This window comes from Ochlerotatus camptorhynchus, unplaced genomic scaffold (assembly GCF_037179485.1).
Source record: "Ochlerotatus camptorhynchus isolate MF236.1 unplaced genomic scaffold, CSIRO-AGI_Acam_v1.1 ptg000267l, whole genome shotgun sequence".
Taxonomy (NCBI): domain Eukaryota; kingdom Metazoa; phylum Arthropoda; class Insecta; order Diptera; family Culicidae; genus Ochlerotatus; species Ochlerotatus camptorhynchus.
Window position 1 is genome coordinate 2,121,878 of NW_027040757.1, and position 20,459 is coordinate 2,142,336.

The 20,459-nt window shown below is 44.5% G+C and overlaps 3 protein-coding genes across 3 annotated transcripts; all 3 read right to left on the reverse strand.

Moving 5' to 3' along the window:
- Positions 1-13,282: 13,282 nt before the first annotated feature.
- LOC135705466 (uncharacterized) lies at positions 13,283-13,816 on the reverse strand. The gene has a single exon (XM_065227214.1). It carries the CDS (start codon positions 13,814-13,816, stop codon positions 13,283-13,285), a length of 534 nt encoding a protein of 177 aa, XP_065083286.1.
- Positions 13,817-16,235: 2,419 nt separating this feature from the next.
- On the reverse strand, positions 16,236-17,084 carry LOC135705467 (uncharacterized). Its single transcript, XM_065227215.1, has one exon. The coding sequence runs from the start codon at positions 17,082-17,084 to the stop codon at positions 16,236-16,238; it is 849 nt and encodes a 282-aa protein (XP_065083287.1).
- Positions 17,085-17,546: 462 nt separating this feature from the next.
- On the reverse strand, positions 17,547-18,425 carry LOC135705468 (uncharacterized). Its single transcript, XM_065227216.1, has one exon. It carries the CDS (start codon positions 18,423-18,425, stop codon positions 17,547-17,549), a length of 879 nt encoding a protein of 292 aa, XP_065083288.1.
- Positions 18,426-20,459: the final 2,034 nt, after the last annotated feature.

Genomic DNA, 20,459 nt, shown 5'->3' on the forward strand with positions numbered 1-20,459 from the left:
TCGGACAAGGCTCCGTTATGCAGAACTCTGCACGTGAAAGCCTCATACTGCGCTTCGATGAGGTTGAAGATTTTATCCGGGACTCCCTTGCGTCTCAGGGCGCCCCCCACAGATTCTCGTGATTGAGACGGTCGAAAGCTTTTTCGTAGTCAATGAATACCAAATAAAGGGACTCTTGGAATGCATAGATCTGCTCCAGGATGATGCGAAGCGTGAAAATATAGTCCACACAAGATCTTCCAACACGGAATCCTGCCTGCTGCCACCGGAGAGTCGCATCGATCTTCTCCTGTATCCGATTCAGGATAACTTTGCACAGAACTTTGAGAACAATACACAGTAACATGATGCCTCGCCAATTGTTGCACACAGTCAGATCCCCCTTTTTGGGACAATCACTAAGATGCCCTGCATCCAGTCGGCCGGAAAAGTCACGGCGTCCCAGATATTACAGAATAGTTGATGCAACAGTTGTGCGGATGGCATGGGGTCCGCTTTGAGCATCTCCGCTGATATGTGATCGACCCCTGCAGCCTTGTTAGATTTCATGCTTCGGATAGCTGCATCAATCTCCTGCAGTGATGGGGCCTCGGAATTGACGCGAGTGATGCGCCGCACCCTAGGTGGATCATGCCGAGATGTTGATGGCTGGTTGGCCGTCGAAACTTGAAGAAGTTGCTCGAAGTGCTCAAACCAGTGGGGTCGGTAAGCAATTGTCCAGTCGTGTCCTTCACTGGCATCCTCGGGTTCATCCTTGTTCCACTCAGGCGTCGTGAGATATCGTAGAGGAGGCGTATATCGCCAGTGTTTGCGGCTTTCTCCCCTTCGTCGGCCAGGGAGTTCACCCACGCTGGCTTGTCCCGTCTGCAAGAGCGCTTGACTTCCTTCTCTAGAGCCGAGTACCGTTGACGGGCTTCGTTCTTGGCTCCTCTGGTTCTCGCCCGCTCTATCGCGGTTTTTGCTTCTCTACGCTCCTCAATCTTCCGCCAGGCTTCATCTGTGATCCACTCTTTCCTCTGGGTGCGCAGCTCACCCAAGTTGTTCTCGCTTGTTTCTAGAAAGGCATTCTTGATGGCCGTCCATTGTTCTTCTACACTGCCACATTCTGGAACGTCCGCAGCTCGAGTCTCAAGTTCTTCAACAAAAGACCTTTTTACCGCTGGATCTTCAAGTCGGCGTGTGTTGAACCGCCACCCGAGTCTCTCCTCCCGTCGCTGGATCAGCGCCATGCGTAGGCGGATTTCGCTGATTAGAAGGGGATGGTCAGACGCGATGTCGGCGCTGCGTTTATTCCGGACATCAAGAAGGCTCCGTCTCCATTTTCGGCTGATGCAGATGTGGTCGATCTGATTTTCGGTATGTCCATCACGGGAAACCCACGTGAATTTGTGCACTGGCCGATGGAGGAAGAGCGAGCCCCCGATCACCATGGCGTTATTGCCAAAAAATTCTGCAAACAGCTCACCGTTCTCGCTCATTTCACCGAGACCATGGCGTCCCATGACACGCTGATAGTCCGTGTTGTCGGAGCCGATCTTCGCATTGAAGTCGCCAGTGTAGATCTTGATGACACCCTTTGGAACCTTATCCACGACGGCATTCAGTTGACTGTAAAAATTCTCCTTGTCCTGTAGCTCGGCAGCATCGGTTGGCGCATAACATTGGATTATGGTAAGGTTACGAACCCGTGTTCTAAATCTGGCAACGATTATCCTCTCATTAACAGGCTCCCACTTGATGCGCGCAGCACTTGCCTGGACGCTAAGTAGGAGATCAACTCCACGATGGCGGGGAGCGTTTTCACCTCGAATACCAGAGTATAGTAGTACCTGTCCCGACGGCAGTTTGTCTTCTCCAAAGTTTAGCCAACGAACTAAACTCAGTCCCAGGATTTCTAGCTTCATGCGTCACGCCTCGTTGGCGAGTTGTGCCAGTTTACCCTGCTGGGCTAACGTCAATGCATTCCATGATCCAATTCGTGTCCGTTGTTTTGCGCTAAAAGTCGTTGCCGTTAAATCAGTTCGATGTCTTTTTCTGTTGGTTTCTGTAACAATTGTAAATGTTTCAGAGACAGTTGGTGGTTGGCCTAAGGTCTCCTATCCACCGTGATGGTGCTGCCATCTTAGGTGTAGCTTCCGGGGAAGAGCATTTCTTATTCAGCCGCTGGATGCCAGTCAGACGCTGTTTGAGCCGCACCTCCATGGTGAACAGACGCTCGGGTTTGGCGAAGCATTTCCTCTATCATCGTGCTATGGTTTCCGCGCCAGTGTACGCGTCGCACCTCCTCACTCTGCTATTGTCGGATTGACAACATTGCCCAGGCTACGCCAACCAGCTGTGTCCATGTTTCAGCTGGCAGTCTTTTGTGATCATATGACTCGTGGATGCGTGAGGTAGGAACTTGTGAGGACCGGAGCTAGGTATATCGTTCCTTCCAGATTGTCACTCACCATTTTGTAGCCCCAACTCCATTCGAAGGGGCAAACATACTTTTGAATATAAAAACCAATAAATGATCCATAACAAATTTAAAAACGCTCCTTAAAAGCACCCAAATGATCCATAAAACCCCAGTGAAAATCCCGTAAAATGTGTGAATGATCCATAGAAAATATCAATATGATACATATTTTCAGTAAAATTTAGCAACACAATTGTAAAAATGTAGCTAAATATCTAATGAATGAGCATTGAAATTGTAAGAATTACCCATAGACATATTGCAAATGATCCATAAAACATTCAGTAATTAACCTTAAACTAACGAAAGTGATCCATAGAAATTCAAGTTTGTGCTCTTAAAAATATAGGCATGATCCATAAATTAGACACATACTGTTCATTTTTTGGACACTTACTTTTTGATTTTGGTCCATAAACCTTGAAGAGATGTTCCATTACTACGTAGCTACCTAGATTTACTGACTTCTATAATAATCTTTTTAACACTCTGAGCACGATGCCTCTGGTCAAATGTGTAACGGCGAACTTGTAATGTTTGAAAAATCATAGCTCAGCTATTTATTGACAAATTGCATATGCATGGTCGTCACTTGAAACTAAAGACTTTAAAGATTTATTCGGTATGAATAGGTTTAAAATCTATCGATAAATTGCTGAGTTATGATTTTTCAAACATTACCAAATTGCCGTTAAACATTTTACCGGAAGCATCTTGTTCGGAGTGTTAAGAAGCATCCTAGGGAATATTTTTAAGAAGCTTCTTTTAGATGCTTATTCTAGATGCTCTCCCATCACTCCGCTCTTCTGACAAAAAAAAACACGGGCAGAACAATAAACCAAAGGAGCTACGCAGTAATGGGGCAATTTTCCAAGGTTAATGGATAAAATTTAATAAAAGTAGTGTCCAAACCATGAACAATATATGTCTAATTTATGGATCGTGCCTATATTTTTAAGTGAGTAAACCTGATTTTCCATGGATCACTTCAATTAGTTCAAGGTTCATTGATGAATGTTTTATGGATCATTTGCAATATGTTTATGGGTAATTCGTGCAATTTCAAAACTCATTCTTTAGAAATTTAGCGGTACATTTTTACAATTGTGTTGCTAAATTTTACATAAAATATGGATCATATCGATATTTTTTAAGGATCACTCACACTTTTTAAGAAATTTCCTGCGGTGTTTTATGGATCATTTGGATGTTTTTTAAAGTATGTTTTTCAATATGTTATGGATCGTTTTATCACGACTAAAGGTGCATACTTATGTCTGCTATTCGAAGGCAATACCAGCGTTCTGGCTTGCCTGTCTTGAAGATCCACTGTAATTGCCTAACAAAACCCATCCAAGCTAGGATAGTGGATCTCAGAAAACAGAACTTTGCTAACAGGATCCGCTCTCTCCCAGATTGTGCAAAACCCTTTTGGAAACTAGCCGAAATCCTTAAAAATAAGCCAAGACCCATTCCACCATTGACCCCACTGGATAGCAGTTCATCTGATAACTCCTGAAGAGAAGGCTGCCGCGATAGGTCAACACTTCGTCAGCTCCCATAATCTCGAACAAAATATCGTCAGCCCTCACGAAGCTGAGGTTGCTGAAAATGCAACCAATCTTCTTCAGATTCCTAACATTTTTCCAGAGGAATCCGGCCTATATCAAATCATCTTAAAACATGAAGGCCCCAGGTTTCGACAACATCCTGAATCTGGAACTCAAACACTTGAGTTCCAGATTCTACAACCATCTGGCACTGATTTTTAATCAGTGCCTCAGACTTGGCTACCTCCCCTCGTGTTGGAAGTCAGCTAAAGTCATACCCATCCGGAAACCTGGGAAGGATCCGTCCTCTCCTTCAAGTTATCGACAAATCAGCCTTCTCTCAGGGTTATCAAAACTGTTCGAAAGAGCAGTGTACCACCGGCTCCTAACATCTACCGATGAAACCAACTTGTTACTCGAGGAACACTTTGATTTTTGGAAAGGTCGTTCGACCGTCCACCAGTTGAAACATTCTCAGACGGAACAAGTCTGTTTGGAAAACATCTGCCATGGCGTTTCTGGACGTTGAAAAAGCGTTCGACAATGTCTGGCATGATGGCCTGGTGTTCAATGTTTGATGATTTATTAAATAATTTTGATTGATGATTTATTATACAATTTTGATTATCAAGCTTAGAAATATCGTAAATCCTATTCGCGTAAATTTAACAAAACAATACATTAGACAAAAATTTGGATCATATTCTTTATCAAGGTGAATCCTCATTCAACGAACCCTATCTACTAACAAAATATCTCCTCCTGTGACCTTTGTTGGGACGTAGAGGCAAACATGAAAAATCAACAAAAACACTTTAATACGCCTTCTCCACTCCTACTTGACTGCATGGGTGCGGCCGGTGCTGTTATTGATATTTTAAACCGAACAATAGATTAGGTCCTAAGAAACATTTACAGATTATCTTCGTCGATTTTCTCTAATTTGGTCATATCTCGATTACTTTTTAGAAGGGACGTATCTGCTTTTGTAAACAATGCATTTGATTGTCGATTTGGCGTAACTGGTAGCTCGCCCACGCATGCGAAATTTCCCCCTACCTGATAGTGGTATTAGTATGCGTGTGCGTGCTATCAGTCACGCCAAACTGACGATCAAATGCTTGTTTACAAAAGCTGATGCTTCCTTTCGAAAAAGCTATCGAGATATTGATATTGCAGTCAGTCTAATATCCTTAAGACCAGCTGAAATAAGTTTATCAATTGAAGCACGACAACCTCTGGCAAAACACGATACCAATTCGTCACTGGCCACTTCCGTGTCGAGCTGAGCAAATCCGGTAGACAAACACCAGAACTGGAAACCATTTGCAGCTTGTTTCGCAACTTTACTACCGCTGAACACGAAATCTGCCGAGACTAGTGCACCATCATCGTTCCGCAGAGTACTTGTGTACTTGTTGTTGTTATCTTGCCGACAAAGCCAATCGTTAAGATAATATTCGGGCTCGGTCAGTTTACATAAAACATTATTAAACCTATTAGCGAATTCCATTTATCTGCACGAACGAATCCCTTCGGTCCGTTTTGCCCACTTGCCGGGCGCCCTTTCGTGTTGTCAGCAATGAGCTGCGAAGCAGTCTTCTTCTCTAACAAGCCTACACCAACTGAACTAATGACGAAAGAAATGTAAGTACCCAACCATTCAAGCTTCACCAAGTCCCCATTTTTCATTCCCTTTGGAAATTTTTTTTTCTTCTGTTGTAACGAGAATAGGAAATGGCATAATTTTTACGCTCTCATCACGCTCACGAAATAAACAAGTTGTGTAGCCCCTCGGTTGGTACCTACCAGTGAATGCCGCAATTGTTGCGAAGCTGGCCAAGCATGGAGCTCTATGATTAAGTCCTGAAATGATTTTATTACACAGAGCCACGAAGCCAACTGCGTGCCCCAGAGTATGCTCGTAAGCAGGAAGGCAATCAAAAAGATTGCCGCAGGAAGAGGGTGAGGGGCCTTTATTAATTTCATTCCAATAAACAATCGCAAAACGTACCTCGGAAGCCGCCATGAACCAGCATTGACCGACCGTCCGTCGACTCCAATTAGGGTGCTGCTTGCCACCGGGAGCCCGTCCACTGGAGGGTGGTGCTTTTGGATTCGAGTGAGGTGAAAAACAATCAAGGTAAATTTTCCACCTGCTGGAGATTTATAAAATGAAGTTGTCCGCCAGTTTAGCACAACCGAAGGCAGGAAGGTAGACGTTACCACGGATGGGGTAATTTTGTTTTTGGGGGGATCTGTAAGGGCTACCTGCCTATAAGCGATACCGACACGCCGCGTGCCAAGCTATCATAAATCACATTCGGGACGATGGTGTGGCTTGGTACCCGGTCAGTGTGTTATATGGGCGAGTGGGGGTGGATAGTTCAAAGGAACCGGCTACATCGTGTCAAAGAAAGTCACTAGCAATCGAAGACTCGCACAGGTTGGGCATTATTTCGAGTTATTAAACTTATTCACCATTTCCCTTTTGCCTGTACTATGGGGTCAATTTGACTTCAGATCCTTTTGGCTGGCTATGTCTGCATTTTTTAATCAAATTGTTTGAGTATTACTGTGAGTGAGTGTTATTGTGAGAATCTAAGATCGAAGGGGCAAATGGTCGAATGAAGAAAAAGTCAAAAGGGTCAGAAGGTTGAATGGAATTGAAAGGGACAAATGGTCGAAAGGATAAAATATCACATGGACGGAAGGTTGAAATGTCAAATATGTGTTATTTTTATTCTTTAATTAAATTCCCTCTAAATGGATTTTCTTTAAAAACGTTATTTCAATTTGTAGCTGCCTTAAAACCTATCTCTCTAACTCTTCTCACTGAATTAAATTAAATCCAAATAGCTAAAGACCGCATTTAGGGAAGCGATGTTAAACGTTGAGCTCTTAAAGACCATTTCTGAATAATATGTTGATCTGTGTTTAAATTTTTATGCTGTTTTTTGGTGGTACTCGGAGCATGTGTGACCAATGTTGCCCTGGGTACTCAATATTCTTGTTATTAAACTTTCATGCCGTGTGATGCATGGAAAGATAAGTTTTGACTCATTTGAAATTGAGGTGATTTTCTAAATAACTCCCGGGAAATGTCCTTAACTGCCGAAAATGATTATTTTAAATTCTCATGTGACTCAAGCGTCAAGTATTTTGTCATGCCAAATATTGACTTCGGCGACGACATATACACTCCCGATCATAAGTTTAAGGACACCCCCAAAAAACATATTTGTTAGGTTCATATCTCTGTCATGTTACGTCCAATTTTCGTTCTCTTTAGATCATTTGAAAGGTATTGAATGGAACTTTCCTTGTAAGCAAATTGTTGAATATAATTTTCAAATTTTGTCTGCTAAAAGTACAACCAAAGTTAAAATATTTTTCAAAATTTACTCTGAAGAATCGTGACTGATTTTCTCAGAATGGGGTTGGCCAAATTTTGAAATATAAGTACACTTATGTTATACCATTCATACTGTCGGGAGCACAGCGAGCAGCAGCAGAAAATTTGTCTCAGCTGATTCTGTTTCTCAGCACAGGCAGGTAAGCTTTTACTCACTATTTCTTCTCTTTCAGGAATTCAAGAATGGCGGAAAAGAAGAATGGTTCTTGAAGCAGCTTAACTTTAAGCACTCGCGACTTACTTCACGCAAAATAAACTTTATTTCTACTTAATTAACTGCTTTTACTTTCACTAAATTACAATATTTTTCTACGATTAAATTCACTTTCACTTTCACTTGTTTGTTTATCTTCTGTTTCGCACTGATGATGATGATTGATGACGTCGCTGTAGCTAAAGAGGATCAGTCCTGTCACTCTTCGACTTTTATATCAGGGCGCGGCGGAAGATGGTACAACGCCATGCTACCAATCTAAATTTCTCTTTTTGGGCGTTTATCTTCGTCGATCAACAGGAGGTTTTAAGATGAGGCCAATGAGCAACAGATGGGGCGTCGGTGCACTTTCGTTGTCACGAACATACTGACCCCTTCAGGAACTTCGTTTCTGACGTGTACACTCGATGATCAGCTGCTCTGCTACCGGTCTCTTTCTCGCATCGGGACTGTCACTGCTATTGGGAGATTGTCGTAAAAGCTCAACGCAGATGTCACCACTGCATGATGATGATAATGTTGACAGACTGCATATACAATTCGTGAAAATTTGCATTTAATCATAATTTTCATCAAGCCTGCGTAAAATCCTTCCAATATAACATTCGAATTGAAGAAGAAAACGTTTTTACGATCAGACTGATGTGCATCTTTGACTTGTCCAGATGAACTTTCATAAGATATATTCATTTGATTTCACGGCTCCATCAATGCTGCATCGGAAATATGATGGTAAACAGAAGTAAATTGCTCAATTACTCAAAATAAAGATGATTTCTCATCTTGTTATCACTTCGAAAACCATCTAGCACCATTTTATAGTATGGTGCGTGTTGAGTAAATCAAGTTCCGTTGCGTTTTCCGTCGAAAATTGTATCTATATGTTTGCCTAAAAAAGGCCAAAATGAACATTTATTGAATATTGGCGTCCTATACAACCAATTCTCCATTATCACCAGCAAGATACAATCTTTCCTAAGTAAATTCACTTAATTCCCACTTTCATCTTAGTGGAAATCTCACATATTAACAATTTTCCGAAAAATGCAGCTGCGCAAGAGGTAACCTCTCCCTGTGGATGCAAATTTGTTATGCATAATTTTCCATGAAAATATCTCCGATCCATACCGAAATAAGAACAGTTAGTTTGCAAACACGTTTTCTTACACTTTTCAAGCAAAAGTTTACACGGGAAATTATTAGTCTTTGTTTATGGACCGATTTGGCCCAAAAATCGTCTGTTTTACTTGGAAAGTTTAGAAACTATCCTCCTTGTAGTAGTTCTCACTTCGAAATGTAGGTGGCGAAAGCTTGGAAAAGTTTCACTGCAAGACGCCAATACCATCGATGAAGCTTCAGAGGACGATTTGTACACGTACACACGTACGTTGAAGATAGAAAATGGTCTGCAAACAGAAGACCCGGTAGCGGGGTTTGATATAAATTATTAGATTGGACAGGTGCTTACCTTGTCCTTTCTAATGAAAGGCATTGAATTTTAATTATAGATGCTCCTGTTGTCGACGGATAGTCGTGAACTTCGGAGTACTATCGTTGAAGGTGAATTTTGGAATGCAAGTAGCTGGATGGCTGCAGTGTTGACGATTACATCTGTGGTGGTTGGTTTTGGTCGGACGATGATTGCACTGGTAAAAGGCAAATTTTTGATACCGGGCGAATGTAACGGCCGGTTGGTGTTTGGACCGTCACTACCCTGATGACTCCATCTGAACCGCGATGAACCTGGTCGATTCTGGCGGTCTGCCAGTGCATTGGTGCAGTGTTTTCGTCGCGAAGAACAACAAGTTGGTTTTGCTGCAGCTGAATAGGTGGATTGCACCATTTTGTACGTGGCTGCAGTGTGGAAAGGTACTCGTGGCAAGAAGGATCGGTAACTGGAGTAGATATAGCAGGTTTCGGATGCTGGACTTGTTTCGAGTTCGACAAGAAAGTGGAATCGTTCGAGCATGGCTGAGTGTGTTGACGTCCACGACACTTTCGGCAGTTGGTGGATGACGAACAATCCCTTGATAGGTGACCCTTTCGAAGGCAATTTCGGCAGAGTTGATGACGGCGTATCTCCTTCTATTTTACTTCCATTGAAAGTTGCGAAAAACTTCCACACATTTACAAAGGGTGATGGTTTGAGCAGATGACACACTTCCGAAGATTGACCTGGTTGGCTCCGTGGCTCGAGACGGATCGCTGAACTGGCTTCTTCTGAACGGTCGACGGTTGAGCTTCGATGGGCTTGGCCTGGATGGATTGCAGCACCGTAACTCGTCGCTGGATGAAAGATGTCAGGTCCTTGAAAGTGATCGCTGGTTTGGTCGAAGAGTACTCCTCCCAATCTCGCCTTGTCGTTGGATCCAGTCGAATGCTGAGCATACGGATGAGCAAAATATCCCAATACTCCATACGTTCACCTAATTTCTGCAGAACCTTGACGTTTGCCTCGAATTTCTCCTCCAAACTGTGGAGTTCCGTTGCCGTTTCCCTTTTGATAGAAGCGAAATCGAATAGAGTGTCTACGTACGCCTGCTTCAGCCGAGCAGGGTTTTGGAAGTGTTCCAGCAGAAGGTTCCATGCCACCGGGTAATTGTTCGCACATATTGGGATCGTTTGGATGAGTTGATGAGCTGTATTCGATAATGATGATCGGAAGTAATAAAACTTCTGGATATTCGAGAGACCGACCGCCGAGTGGACCAGCGACACATATAAATCGTGGAAGTTTAGCCAGTTTTCCAGTTTGCCATCGAAGACGGAGACATTAACGTCAGGCAAACGCACCTGCGATACCGACGGAAGGAATTGCGTCTCTGATTGATTAGGAAACGGGTGAGTTGGTGTAACTGGCGTTTTATTTTGGGCCAGTAGAAAGCCCTTGACATCATAATAAGCGGACTCAAACGACGTCCGCTCCTTTAGGTGGGTCTCGATGGCAGCTTCATCGAGCGTCTCCAGCTCGCTCTGGACGGTATTGTAGTCGGACCACAACTTTATCAGGTTCTCAAGACGGACAGGGACTTCGTCGGCCTGCGTCTCCTCAGTGTAGTCGTCTACGAAGGTCTTGATGAGGTTCAGCGACGTCACTAGACTCTTCAGCCGCATCTTTAGCGTCTTGATACGGCGTTCGGTCGACATTGCAGTGAAATCTGTGGACAATGGACCAGCGTAGCACACAAATAGAAAGTAAAAGTAGTTGGAAACCTAATTACCTGGTTGAGGCAATTAATTTGCCTTGTATTTGATAATAGCAGCAACCAAGCAGGAAGATGGCGTTCTGTAGCGGATTGTTCAGCTGGGACAATGGCGATAGTAAGCAATTCTTCAGCGGGCACAATAGCAAATGTGCGATGGCGGCTCACTAGGCGCTGGACTATCGAACTAGCGGAGATTCGACGCTATCCGGTTCGAAGGACCAAACCGTCGGGAGCACAGCGATCAGCAGCAGAAAATTTGTCTCAGCTGATTCTGTTTCTTAGCTCCGCACAGGCAGGTAAGCTTTTACTCACTATTTCTTCTCTTTCAGGAATTCAAGAATGGCGGAAAAGAAGAATGGTAGCTTAACTTTAAGCACTCGCGACTTACTTCACGCAAAATAAACTTTATTTCTACTTAATTAACTGCTTTTACTTTCACTAAATTACAATATTTTTCAACGATTAAATTCACTTTCACTTTCACTTGTTTGTTTATCTTCTGCTTTGCACTGATAATGATGATTGATGACGTCGCTGTAGCTAAAGAGGATCAGTCCTGTCACTCTTCGACTTTTATATCAGGGCGCGGCGGAAGATGGTACAACGCCATGCTACCAATCTAAATTTCTCTTTTTGGGCGTTTATCGCCGTCGATCAACTTTCGTTGTCACGAACACATACCATTCAAATAACCTTTGGAGATCGAAATTGAACGTTAAATGAGAGATCATTGAACAAAAAATATTTGCATGGTTTTTTGGGGGTGTCCTTAAACTTATGATCGGTAGTGTACTAGGAGCATGCGAGTATAGTCAGCGTGGGACTGGGAGCTCAATATGACCGTCAATCAGTGCTGTCATGGTAAATGAAGAGCTGGTTACTAACTGATTTTTCATACGTGCGACCGACCATCTCAAATTCAGGCGCCCCTTTAAGAAGTGGCTATCATTGTAATTTGGAAATTTATACACAACTTATCACCCCCTGACTAAATCTAGGTTACTGATTATACTGCAATCAGCTCACCATAAATCTTAAAATTACTAATCGGAACTTAACGATGTTTAATGTCAGACGTTTCGGTATTTGGAATTCGCCTTTCTCAGGGGATATAAAATTATACCGTATTTTGTTACCGTTAGCGTTGTTATGATATACTTCGTATATTGGATACTAGCGACACTCACGACTCTTTTGAAATTCTCAGTCAGACTACTTTCAGGAATAATGCTGGGAGGTAAACATTGATTCCAGTCTAAAACTTATGCTGTCGTTTGTTCAGCACAAAAATCTTAACAATTTTAATCTAAAATTACCGCTGATAAAGAGCTGGATCTAAACGTTGACGATGATAAAATTGTAATCAACACTTTTTCATGTAGACTGAAACCCCGAATTAAAATTACGAATTCTCCGAGATTTTTAAAATTTCCCGCAAACCTATACTATTCTGATTTTTTTGGTGATGCCCTGAAGTTAATGGAACTGTTCTACCCAAGTAACCACCAAGCCCGCTAACTACCCGATAATCGCCCTTTTTGTGATATAAGGTAAATATAGTGTTGGGGAACCGAATTACCTCCGCCTTCGATGTCGATCAGTGCTCCCCAACACTCGCCGGTGAAATTAGGGAAAACAAAGGGCCAGCTATTCCCGGTGCTGGGTAAATATCTCCCTTGTTCTCCGTGGAAGAGCTTCTTCTATTTTTACACCAATTAACACACACTCCGATTTACTACAACAGGTTTACAAGCACTATATTTATTAAAAACAACTAATTAAACACATTTATTCTTAAACTCTAACATTGTTTTTCTTATTCCTAACACACAAAACAGATTAAAATTGCCCGCGCGCAGACTCCACACACGGTCGGTGGTCTGTAGATTTCTAATGCAAAAAATATCCACTGGTCATCTTCTAACAACGATCGCCACTCATGCGATGTTTTCGCTCTGGTCCATGAGAGTGACCGCTCCTGTTCTCGCTCCTGAATTGCTCACCACTGCAGCCTATATACAAGCGAAACGATCTAATCTCTCTCGCCTGGCTTGATCGATGACCATCTATCCTCTGCTCGGTGTGTAGATGAGAACACAATAAGCGATGCCGCAAACTCGTTGGAAGTAGGTCACAATTGTGCATAGCCAGTACGAGGATGTAGCTAGGTTGGGCTGATGTTAGTCTCAAACATTCCTCACCCACCCTGAAATTCCTAATTTCTGAAAATAAATGAAAATCCTCTTCTAATGGGAACGGGAAGGGAAGGATTTGGGTCTACGCTGATGATTGCTAGTTCTGGTCAACGTCGTTGATAGGCAACAAAGACAGTTTTTCTACTGGACGTTTCATTGTACCAGTTTCCGTTTTCAGCGTTACAACACGCACTACTCCATTGTTTCCTGGATGCAGTTCAACAATCCGTCCCATTCGCCACTACATCGGTGGGAGATTATCGTCCCGGATAACAACCAATTTCCCAACCTCGATATTAATTGCTGGCTTCCAGCGCTTGGACCTGCCCTGCAACTGGCACAGATACTCCCTTCGCCACCTTCTCCAGAAATCCTGCATCATCCGTTGGATTAACTGGAATTTAGTTAAGCGGTTCAATGCGAGGGCTTCCAGATTCGGCTCGGGGAACGACTGTAATGAGGAGCCAATCAAGAAGTGGCCAGGCGTCAGAGGCTCAAAATCAGTGGGATCATCGGACATCGGCGTTAACGGTCGTGAGTTGAGGCAACCTTCAATCTGCACCAGAAGTGTGGTCAAATCTTTGGCCAACAACGGTGTTTCTCCCACGACCTTGATCAAGTGGGTTTTAGCTGACCGTACTGCTGCCTCCCACTGTCCTCCAAAATGTGGTGCACTGGGCGGATTGAAATGCCACTGGATTCCCTTTTCTGCGCACTCCTTGACGACCGTTTCTCGGTGGTCTGAGCACCGTAACAGGTTCAAGAACTCCTGCATCTTGTTCCTGGCTCCAACGAAGTTTGTCCCATTATCGGAATACAGGTCTTGACATTTTCCTCTCCTAGCAATGAAACGTCGTAGAGCTTGCAAGAATCGGTCTGTGCTCAAGTCCGTCACCAGTTCTAGATGAACCGCTTTGGTGCAAAGACAAACGAAAACTGCAACATATACCTTGACTACCGGTCGTCGTGGAACAGGTCTTACATAAAACGGACCGAAGTAGTCTACACCGGTCTGCGAAAATGGCCTAGACACGGTGACTCTTGGCGCTGGCAGCTCCCCCATGAACTGCTGAATTGGTGTAGGTTTTGCCCGAAAACATTTCAAGCATTGGTGAACAATGTTTCTTGCAACGCTTCATCCACCCAATGGCCAGAATCGTAGGCGAACAACTCCTAGTAATAATTGCGGACCAGCATGCATCAGCTGCAGATGATAATGTTGGAGGACCATTCGGGTGAACTTATGCCGTGCAGGAAGCACCATCGGATGTTTCGTATCCTCTCGCTCTACAGAATGACCAAGTCGCCCTCCAATTCTAATGACGTTATCGTCGGAAATGTATGGATTAAACCATCGAAGTGGAGATCTTCTCGAAACAGCTTTCCCTTTTGAAAGTGCCTTCCACTCGTTGATGAAAACCTCCTGTTGAACACGACGCACTATAGCATATTCCGCCTGCCGAATTTCCTGGGTGGACAAGAACTCTGCTGGCATCCTTTCTTGTGGATCGGTCTGCAGCAACCGCATTAATTTCAGCCAAATTGCTGTTTTCCGAACGAGATCCGTGTACGACGTAAACTTCTTCAGGTACCAATCGTTGAACTCCGTGTTCACCGACAGTGCACAAGCAACCGTTCGTCGTTTCTCTTGCTCTGCCTCCTCCAATGAAAGTTCTTTGGGAGAAACAGGCCAGTAATCAGGACCTTTCTTTAACCAATCTGGTCCCTCCCACCAGAAAGTATTATTGGTAATATCCCTCGGAGAAATCCCTCTGGAAATCAAATCCGCTGGGTTTTCCTTTCCTGGGACGTGCCGCCACTGAGTTGGTTCAGCAATGTCTTGGATTTTCGCGACCCGATTCGCGATGTAAGTGGTCCAGATGTTTGGAGAAGCTTGTATCCACCGCAGAACACAAGTTGAATCAGTCCAGAAATATGTTTGAGCAGGAATTCTAATAGAGTCTCGAACCCTTTCATACAGCTGCGCGGTCAGTAGAGCGCCACTCAGCTCCAATCTTGGGATAGACTGTGTTTTCAACGGTGCTACCTTGGATTTGGACGAAAGCAGTCGAACCATGAATCTCCCTTCCGAATCCTGACTTCTTATATAGACACATCCGCCATATGCTTTGTTCGAAGCATCGGAAAAGCAATGAATCTCGATCAATTCTGCATCTGGAATGACCACACAACGATCGATTCGAACCTCGTTCAGTAGAGGAAGTTGGTCGTAGTATTTTCTCCACATCTCACCCACCGTTGAAGGCAATGGCTGGTCCCAATCCAATGTCTGGTCTTGCTCGTTCCTTATCTTCCACAGAAGCTGCATTATGACCTTGGCTGTGGTGATAGCAGCGCCGAGAAGTCCTAAAGGATCAAAGAGTGTGGCAATCATTGAAAGGACTTGTCGTTTGGATGGATATTGTTCTGATGACCAAGGTGGAATATCGAACTGGAACTTCAGTTGGTCGGTGTTCGGTATCCAGGTCAAACCTAGCGTTTTGACTATTGGGTCTGGATCCAGGTTTATCCCATCTGAGCTTGGGATCGCCAGATTTTCCTCTGGGACTCCCTCCAAAACCTCCGGACGGTTGGATGCCCATTTCCGTAGCCGAAATCCTCCCCTTGACATCATTTCATCGAGCTGTTTCCGAAGCTCCCGTGCCTTTTCTATGGTATCTGCTCCCGTGATGACGTCATCCATATAGGTATCCTCGGTGGTTGCCCTTGCAGCCAACGGGTAATTGGTTTCCTCGTCCACTGCCAGCTGATTCAATGTACGGGTTGCGAGAAATGGCGCTGATTTTGTCCCATATGTGACGGTGTTGAGCTTGAACACGCAGACGGGCTCCGACGGATCGAAACGCCATAGAATGCATTGGAGTGGCCTGTAGAACAAAGATTTGCCGGAACATCTTCTCTACATCGGCTACCAGCATGATTATCTTGACGCGGCTCCGGAGCATGATAGAGTAAGTCCTCCTGTACAATCGGTCCCACCAGCAGAGCGTCATTGAGCGAAACGCCGGACGACGTCTTGCATGACGCGTCGAAATCACACGGACCTTAGTTGTGGTGCTGGCCTCCTTAATTACCGGATGATGTGGCAGATAGCATCGTTTTTCGAGATCAGCCGTTTCCTCTATCTTCGTCATATGCCCTAATCGGATGTATTCCTCCATGAACTGATGGTACTATTCTCGCAGACCAACATTCCTCGCCAATCTACGTTCTGTGCCTTGAAGCCGCCGGAATGCGATGTCCCATGACTCGCCCAACCTGGAAATTGCGTCTTCATCTTTCGGCAACGAAACGGAGTATCGACCGTCGGATTCCCTGCGAACCGACTTCCGGAAAATGTCCTCACATTTACTTTCCTCCAACGAAAGAACCTTGGAACTGCCAATCTCTTCACTAGCCCAAAACCGTGCGACTAGCTCCTCTAATCCTTGTGTAGTTGCCCTACTACAATTGATGCTTAAGCCTTGACTTGGATTTGTCAGACCTCCGCAGACCACCCAACTGAACACTGATTCGTTAAGTGTCGGCAATTGATCTCCGAGGGGAATTCTTCGACCAGTTTCGAAGAAATCAAAAAAGGATTCGATGCCCAACACCATGTCCACTGAACTTGGATTGAAAAAAGTGGGATCCGCCAGGATGATCCCGTTAGGCACCGTCCAGCCTTGTGTATTCACCTTCGCCGTAGGTATATTTACCGTAACCTTTGGGAGCACGAGGAAATTCATGTTCTGCGAGAAAGCCGTAGCTCGCGAACGAACCATCGCGGTAATCTGGTACTTAACCTTTGTAGCCGCGTGACCAATACCGTGCACAGAAATATCTACTTTCTCTCGATGTGTCCTGAGCCGTTGACTCAACCGTTCAGCGATGAAATTACTCTCGGAGCCGGAATCCAATAGAGCACGAACCGGGAACTGACTACCCTCATCATCTTCCACGATAACGACCGCAGTAGCCAGCAAAACCTTGGAGGAGAACTGTTGAGTGGACCCAGAGACTGTTATTTCGATGGCTGCCATGTTGACCACCTGGGAGGATGTAGAAGTGGATGGTTCACCAGATTCCATTTGAGGAGGAGGATTGTTGTTTCCAGCAACAGCAGCGACCTTCGCCAACCCATCCTTCTGCGGTTTGAAGCATACCAATGTATGATGACGACCCTTGCAACTACGACAGAAGTATTTTGACGGACAATCCTTTGCCAGATGGCCCGATCTGAAGCAGTTCCTGCATAGGGAGTTCGCCCTCAGCACTGCATCTCTTTCTCGCACCGACAACCGTTGGAAGGATGAACACTGGTAGAGTGGATGGTTCTCCTTGCAAACCGCACATCGTCCCCCAGACGATTGCACAGAACCGTAGCTGGCCTTCACAACAGACGATTTATGTCTCAACGGTTGTTGTACTTGATAAGAAGTCTTGGAATCCGAAGCCTTCGTTGGTAATGACTCCAGAATCCGGATCCTACGATGTAAGAAATCCTAGAGATCTTCTAACGTGTCTTGATCCTTGGTCGAGGAATGTTCCTCCCAACCTCGGCGCGTTACCGGATCCAGCCGGTTTGTGAGCAGATTTACGAGCAACAGGTCCTTGTAATCCTCAGGCTTGATCACCTGGTCCAGATTCTGCACCACTCTCTCGAAACCATCAGTCAGAGTATGCAGATCCGTTACCGATTCCTTGGATAATGTTGGCAAATTGAATAAAGCTTGTACCTGTCGCTTTTTCAATTGCTTGCTGTTGTCATAACGCTTCAACAGCATATCCCACGCAATTTGGTAGTTGTTCTTCGTAATCTTCAATGAATCAATCAGGCTCTTTGGTTCTCCCTGCAGGCATCCCTTGAGATAGTGGAACTTTTCCACTTCGGGCAAGTCCGTCTTCCGATGTATAAGTGAAGTGAACAGATCACGGAAGCTGATCCACTCATCGATGTCCCCGTTGAAAACTTGTAGCTTAATTTGAGGCAAACGCACATGATCAAGGGTACCATGGCCGTGTGTCAACAACTCATTTGCTCGTATGGATTGTTCAAATTCCTCCGGATCCTGCAGTTCCTTGGCCCTATCCATCAAGAACGCCTTACAATAGTAGTACTTATCACTATACGCTAACCTAGCCTTATCGAACTCCTGATCCTCATCCTCAAAGTCATCATGAGCTTGAACATCGATTAGAATCTCTCCATACCTTTCCCACAACTCATCGATCCTATTCAAGCGAACGTTGACCTGACTTGCTGTAGTTGTCGACGGGTAACCGTCCACGAATCTCCAGATGTCATCCAAAGATGTCTGGATGTGCTTAACCTGGACCATTAACAGCTTGAACGCTGGCGGCTTCTTGTCGCGGGTCGGCATTGTTGATATGCGTCACTCAAACCGGTAAATAGAAGAATTGGGTGGTGTAGAGATCCGATAGTCCAAGGCTTCGGCTGGCATACACTGTTGAAGCCTACCTGAGAGAACAGAACGATATACTGCGACCTGCTACACCTAATCCAGTAAATTGTAGAGTCGCTGATTGTTGCAGCTTAGCTCGTAATCGTTCGATTGATGAGGAAAGAGGAGGAAAGAACCAACTGTAGTATCCAAAACCTGGCTTCGGCGGATATATACTGTTGTAGCTCACCTATGAGAACAAACAGCAACTGCTAACTCGATTCCAAATAGCTCGCTGTGTCCGATTTACAAAGCGAAAGTCCACTCGTTCAACTTGTCAGCAAAACAGTTCAGATTGGGATCCAAAGAAGAGGAAGGAATGCATGTAGTATCCAAAGTAAAGCTTCGGCAGAACATATACTGTTCAAACTAACCCGTGGAACCAGTAACGGCACCAATCCAATCCAAAAACGACCAGAAAAAACGTCCAAAAGCGTCCAAAATTCACAGCAGAATGAGTCAATTGTTCTGTTAACGAACAGTTTTTGCTCAGGGATTGCGTTGTAAATGATTTGAAGAGGATTCGAAATTCATTTAAAATGCGTATATTATCTGAGGTCCCGCTTCGGAGACATATACATTCTTGTCACTCACCACAGAGAAAATGAATCGATGCCGCCTCTTCTTGCCACGCTCCAAATCGTCTCCTCGAAGATGGCCGTGATGCTCCTCAATCAAATGGAATTAGGATGGCGTCTGTCTTCGTGGTTCTACCAGTTCCAGTTCCAGGAATGTAGGTCGAGATGACAAAACCAACAACTCGTTTTCGAACAGCGTCTTTCCGTCTCGATGGATATTATAGGATGGATGCAAAGAAATACGTCGAAATGTGGGTGTTAGTATCGCGTAAACACTTGCAAAGGCTGGACATATACTGATCTAAATATATTTACCTGGAGAAGTAAATCCGGTGCTGGATCAGTTGTCCAAACCTACGAACGATCCAATGATCCTATGTAATTCCATACGTTGAGATCGATTACCGATGTCCAACACTCCTGGCATACGCATGCAAATCCTCAAAGCCGGGCAGTCCAACCGAATAATCAAATAGATTGCAGAAAAAACGTGTGTTAGGATGGCGCAATTCCCTAGCATCGAATGGACATATAGTTTTTTGTTCCAACTCACCTGTGGGAACAATCCAACCGATGGATGCCCAAAACGAAGCCACGCTGTCCTCTTGAATAGTGAGGTAAGAATGGATCCCTTATCCTTGGATGTCCTTTGTGCCGTAATGTAATGATGGCGCGGTGTTAATTATCTTTCTGTGTGATGGCCGTAAAACTGTTGTTCACGGGAGATATGGCGATTTCCTATTCAACGCCGTCCGCGATGGCGCAAATCCAAGCCTGCCTCAGGCTACCGTACGGGTCTGAATCAGCCCAACTGATACTGTCCGTTCCAAATCTCCGTAGTCCAACCGATCCGGTTTGAAGGACCATAAATGTTGGGGAACCGAATTACCTCCGCCTTCGATGTCGATCAGTGCTCCCCAACACTCGCCGGTGAAATTAGGGAAAACAAAGGGCCAGCTATTCCCGGTGCTGGGTAAATATCTCCCTTGTTCTCCGTGGAAGAGCTTCTTCTATTTTTACACCAATTAACACACACTCCGATTTACTACAACAGGTTTACAAGCACTATATTTATTAAAAACAACTAATTAAACACATTTATTCTTAAACTCTAACATTGTTTTTCTTATTCCTAACACACAAAACAGATTAAAATTGCCCGCGCGCAGACTCCACACACGGTCGGTGGTCTGTAGATTTCTAATGCAAAAAATATCCACTGGTCATCTTCTAACAACGATCGCCACTCATGCGATGTTTTCGCTCTGGTCCATGAGAGTGACCGCTCCTGTTCTCGCTCCTGAATTGCTCACCACTGCAGCCTATATACAGAGATGCCAGATCTACGGAAATCTCCGTAGATCTACGGATTTTA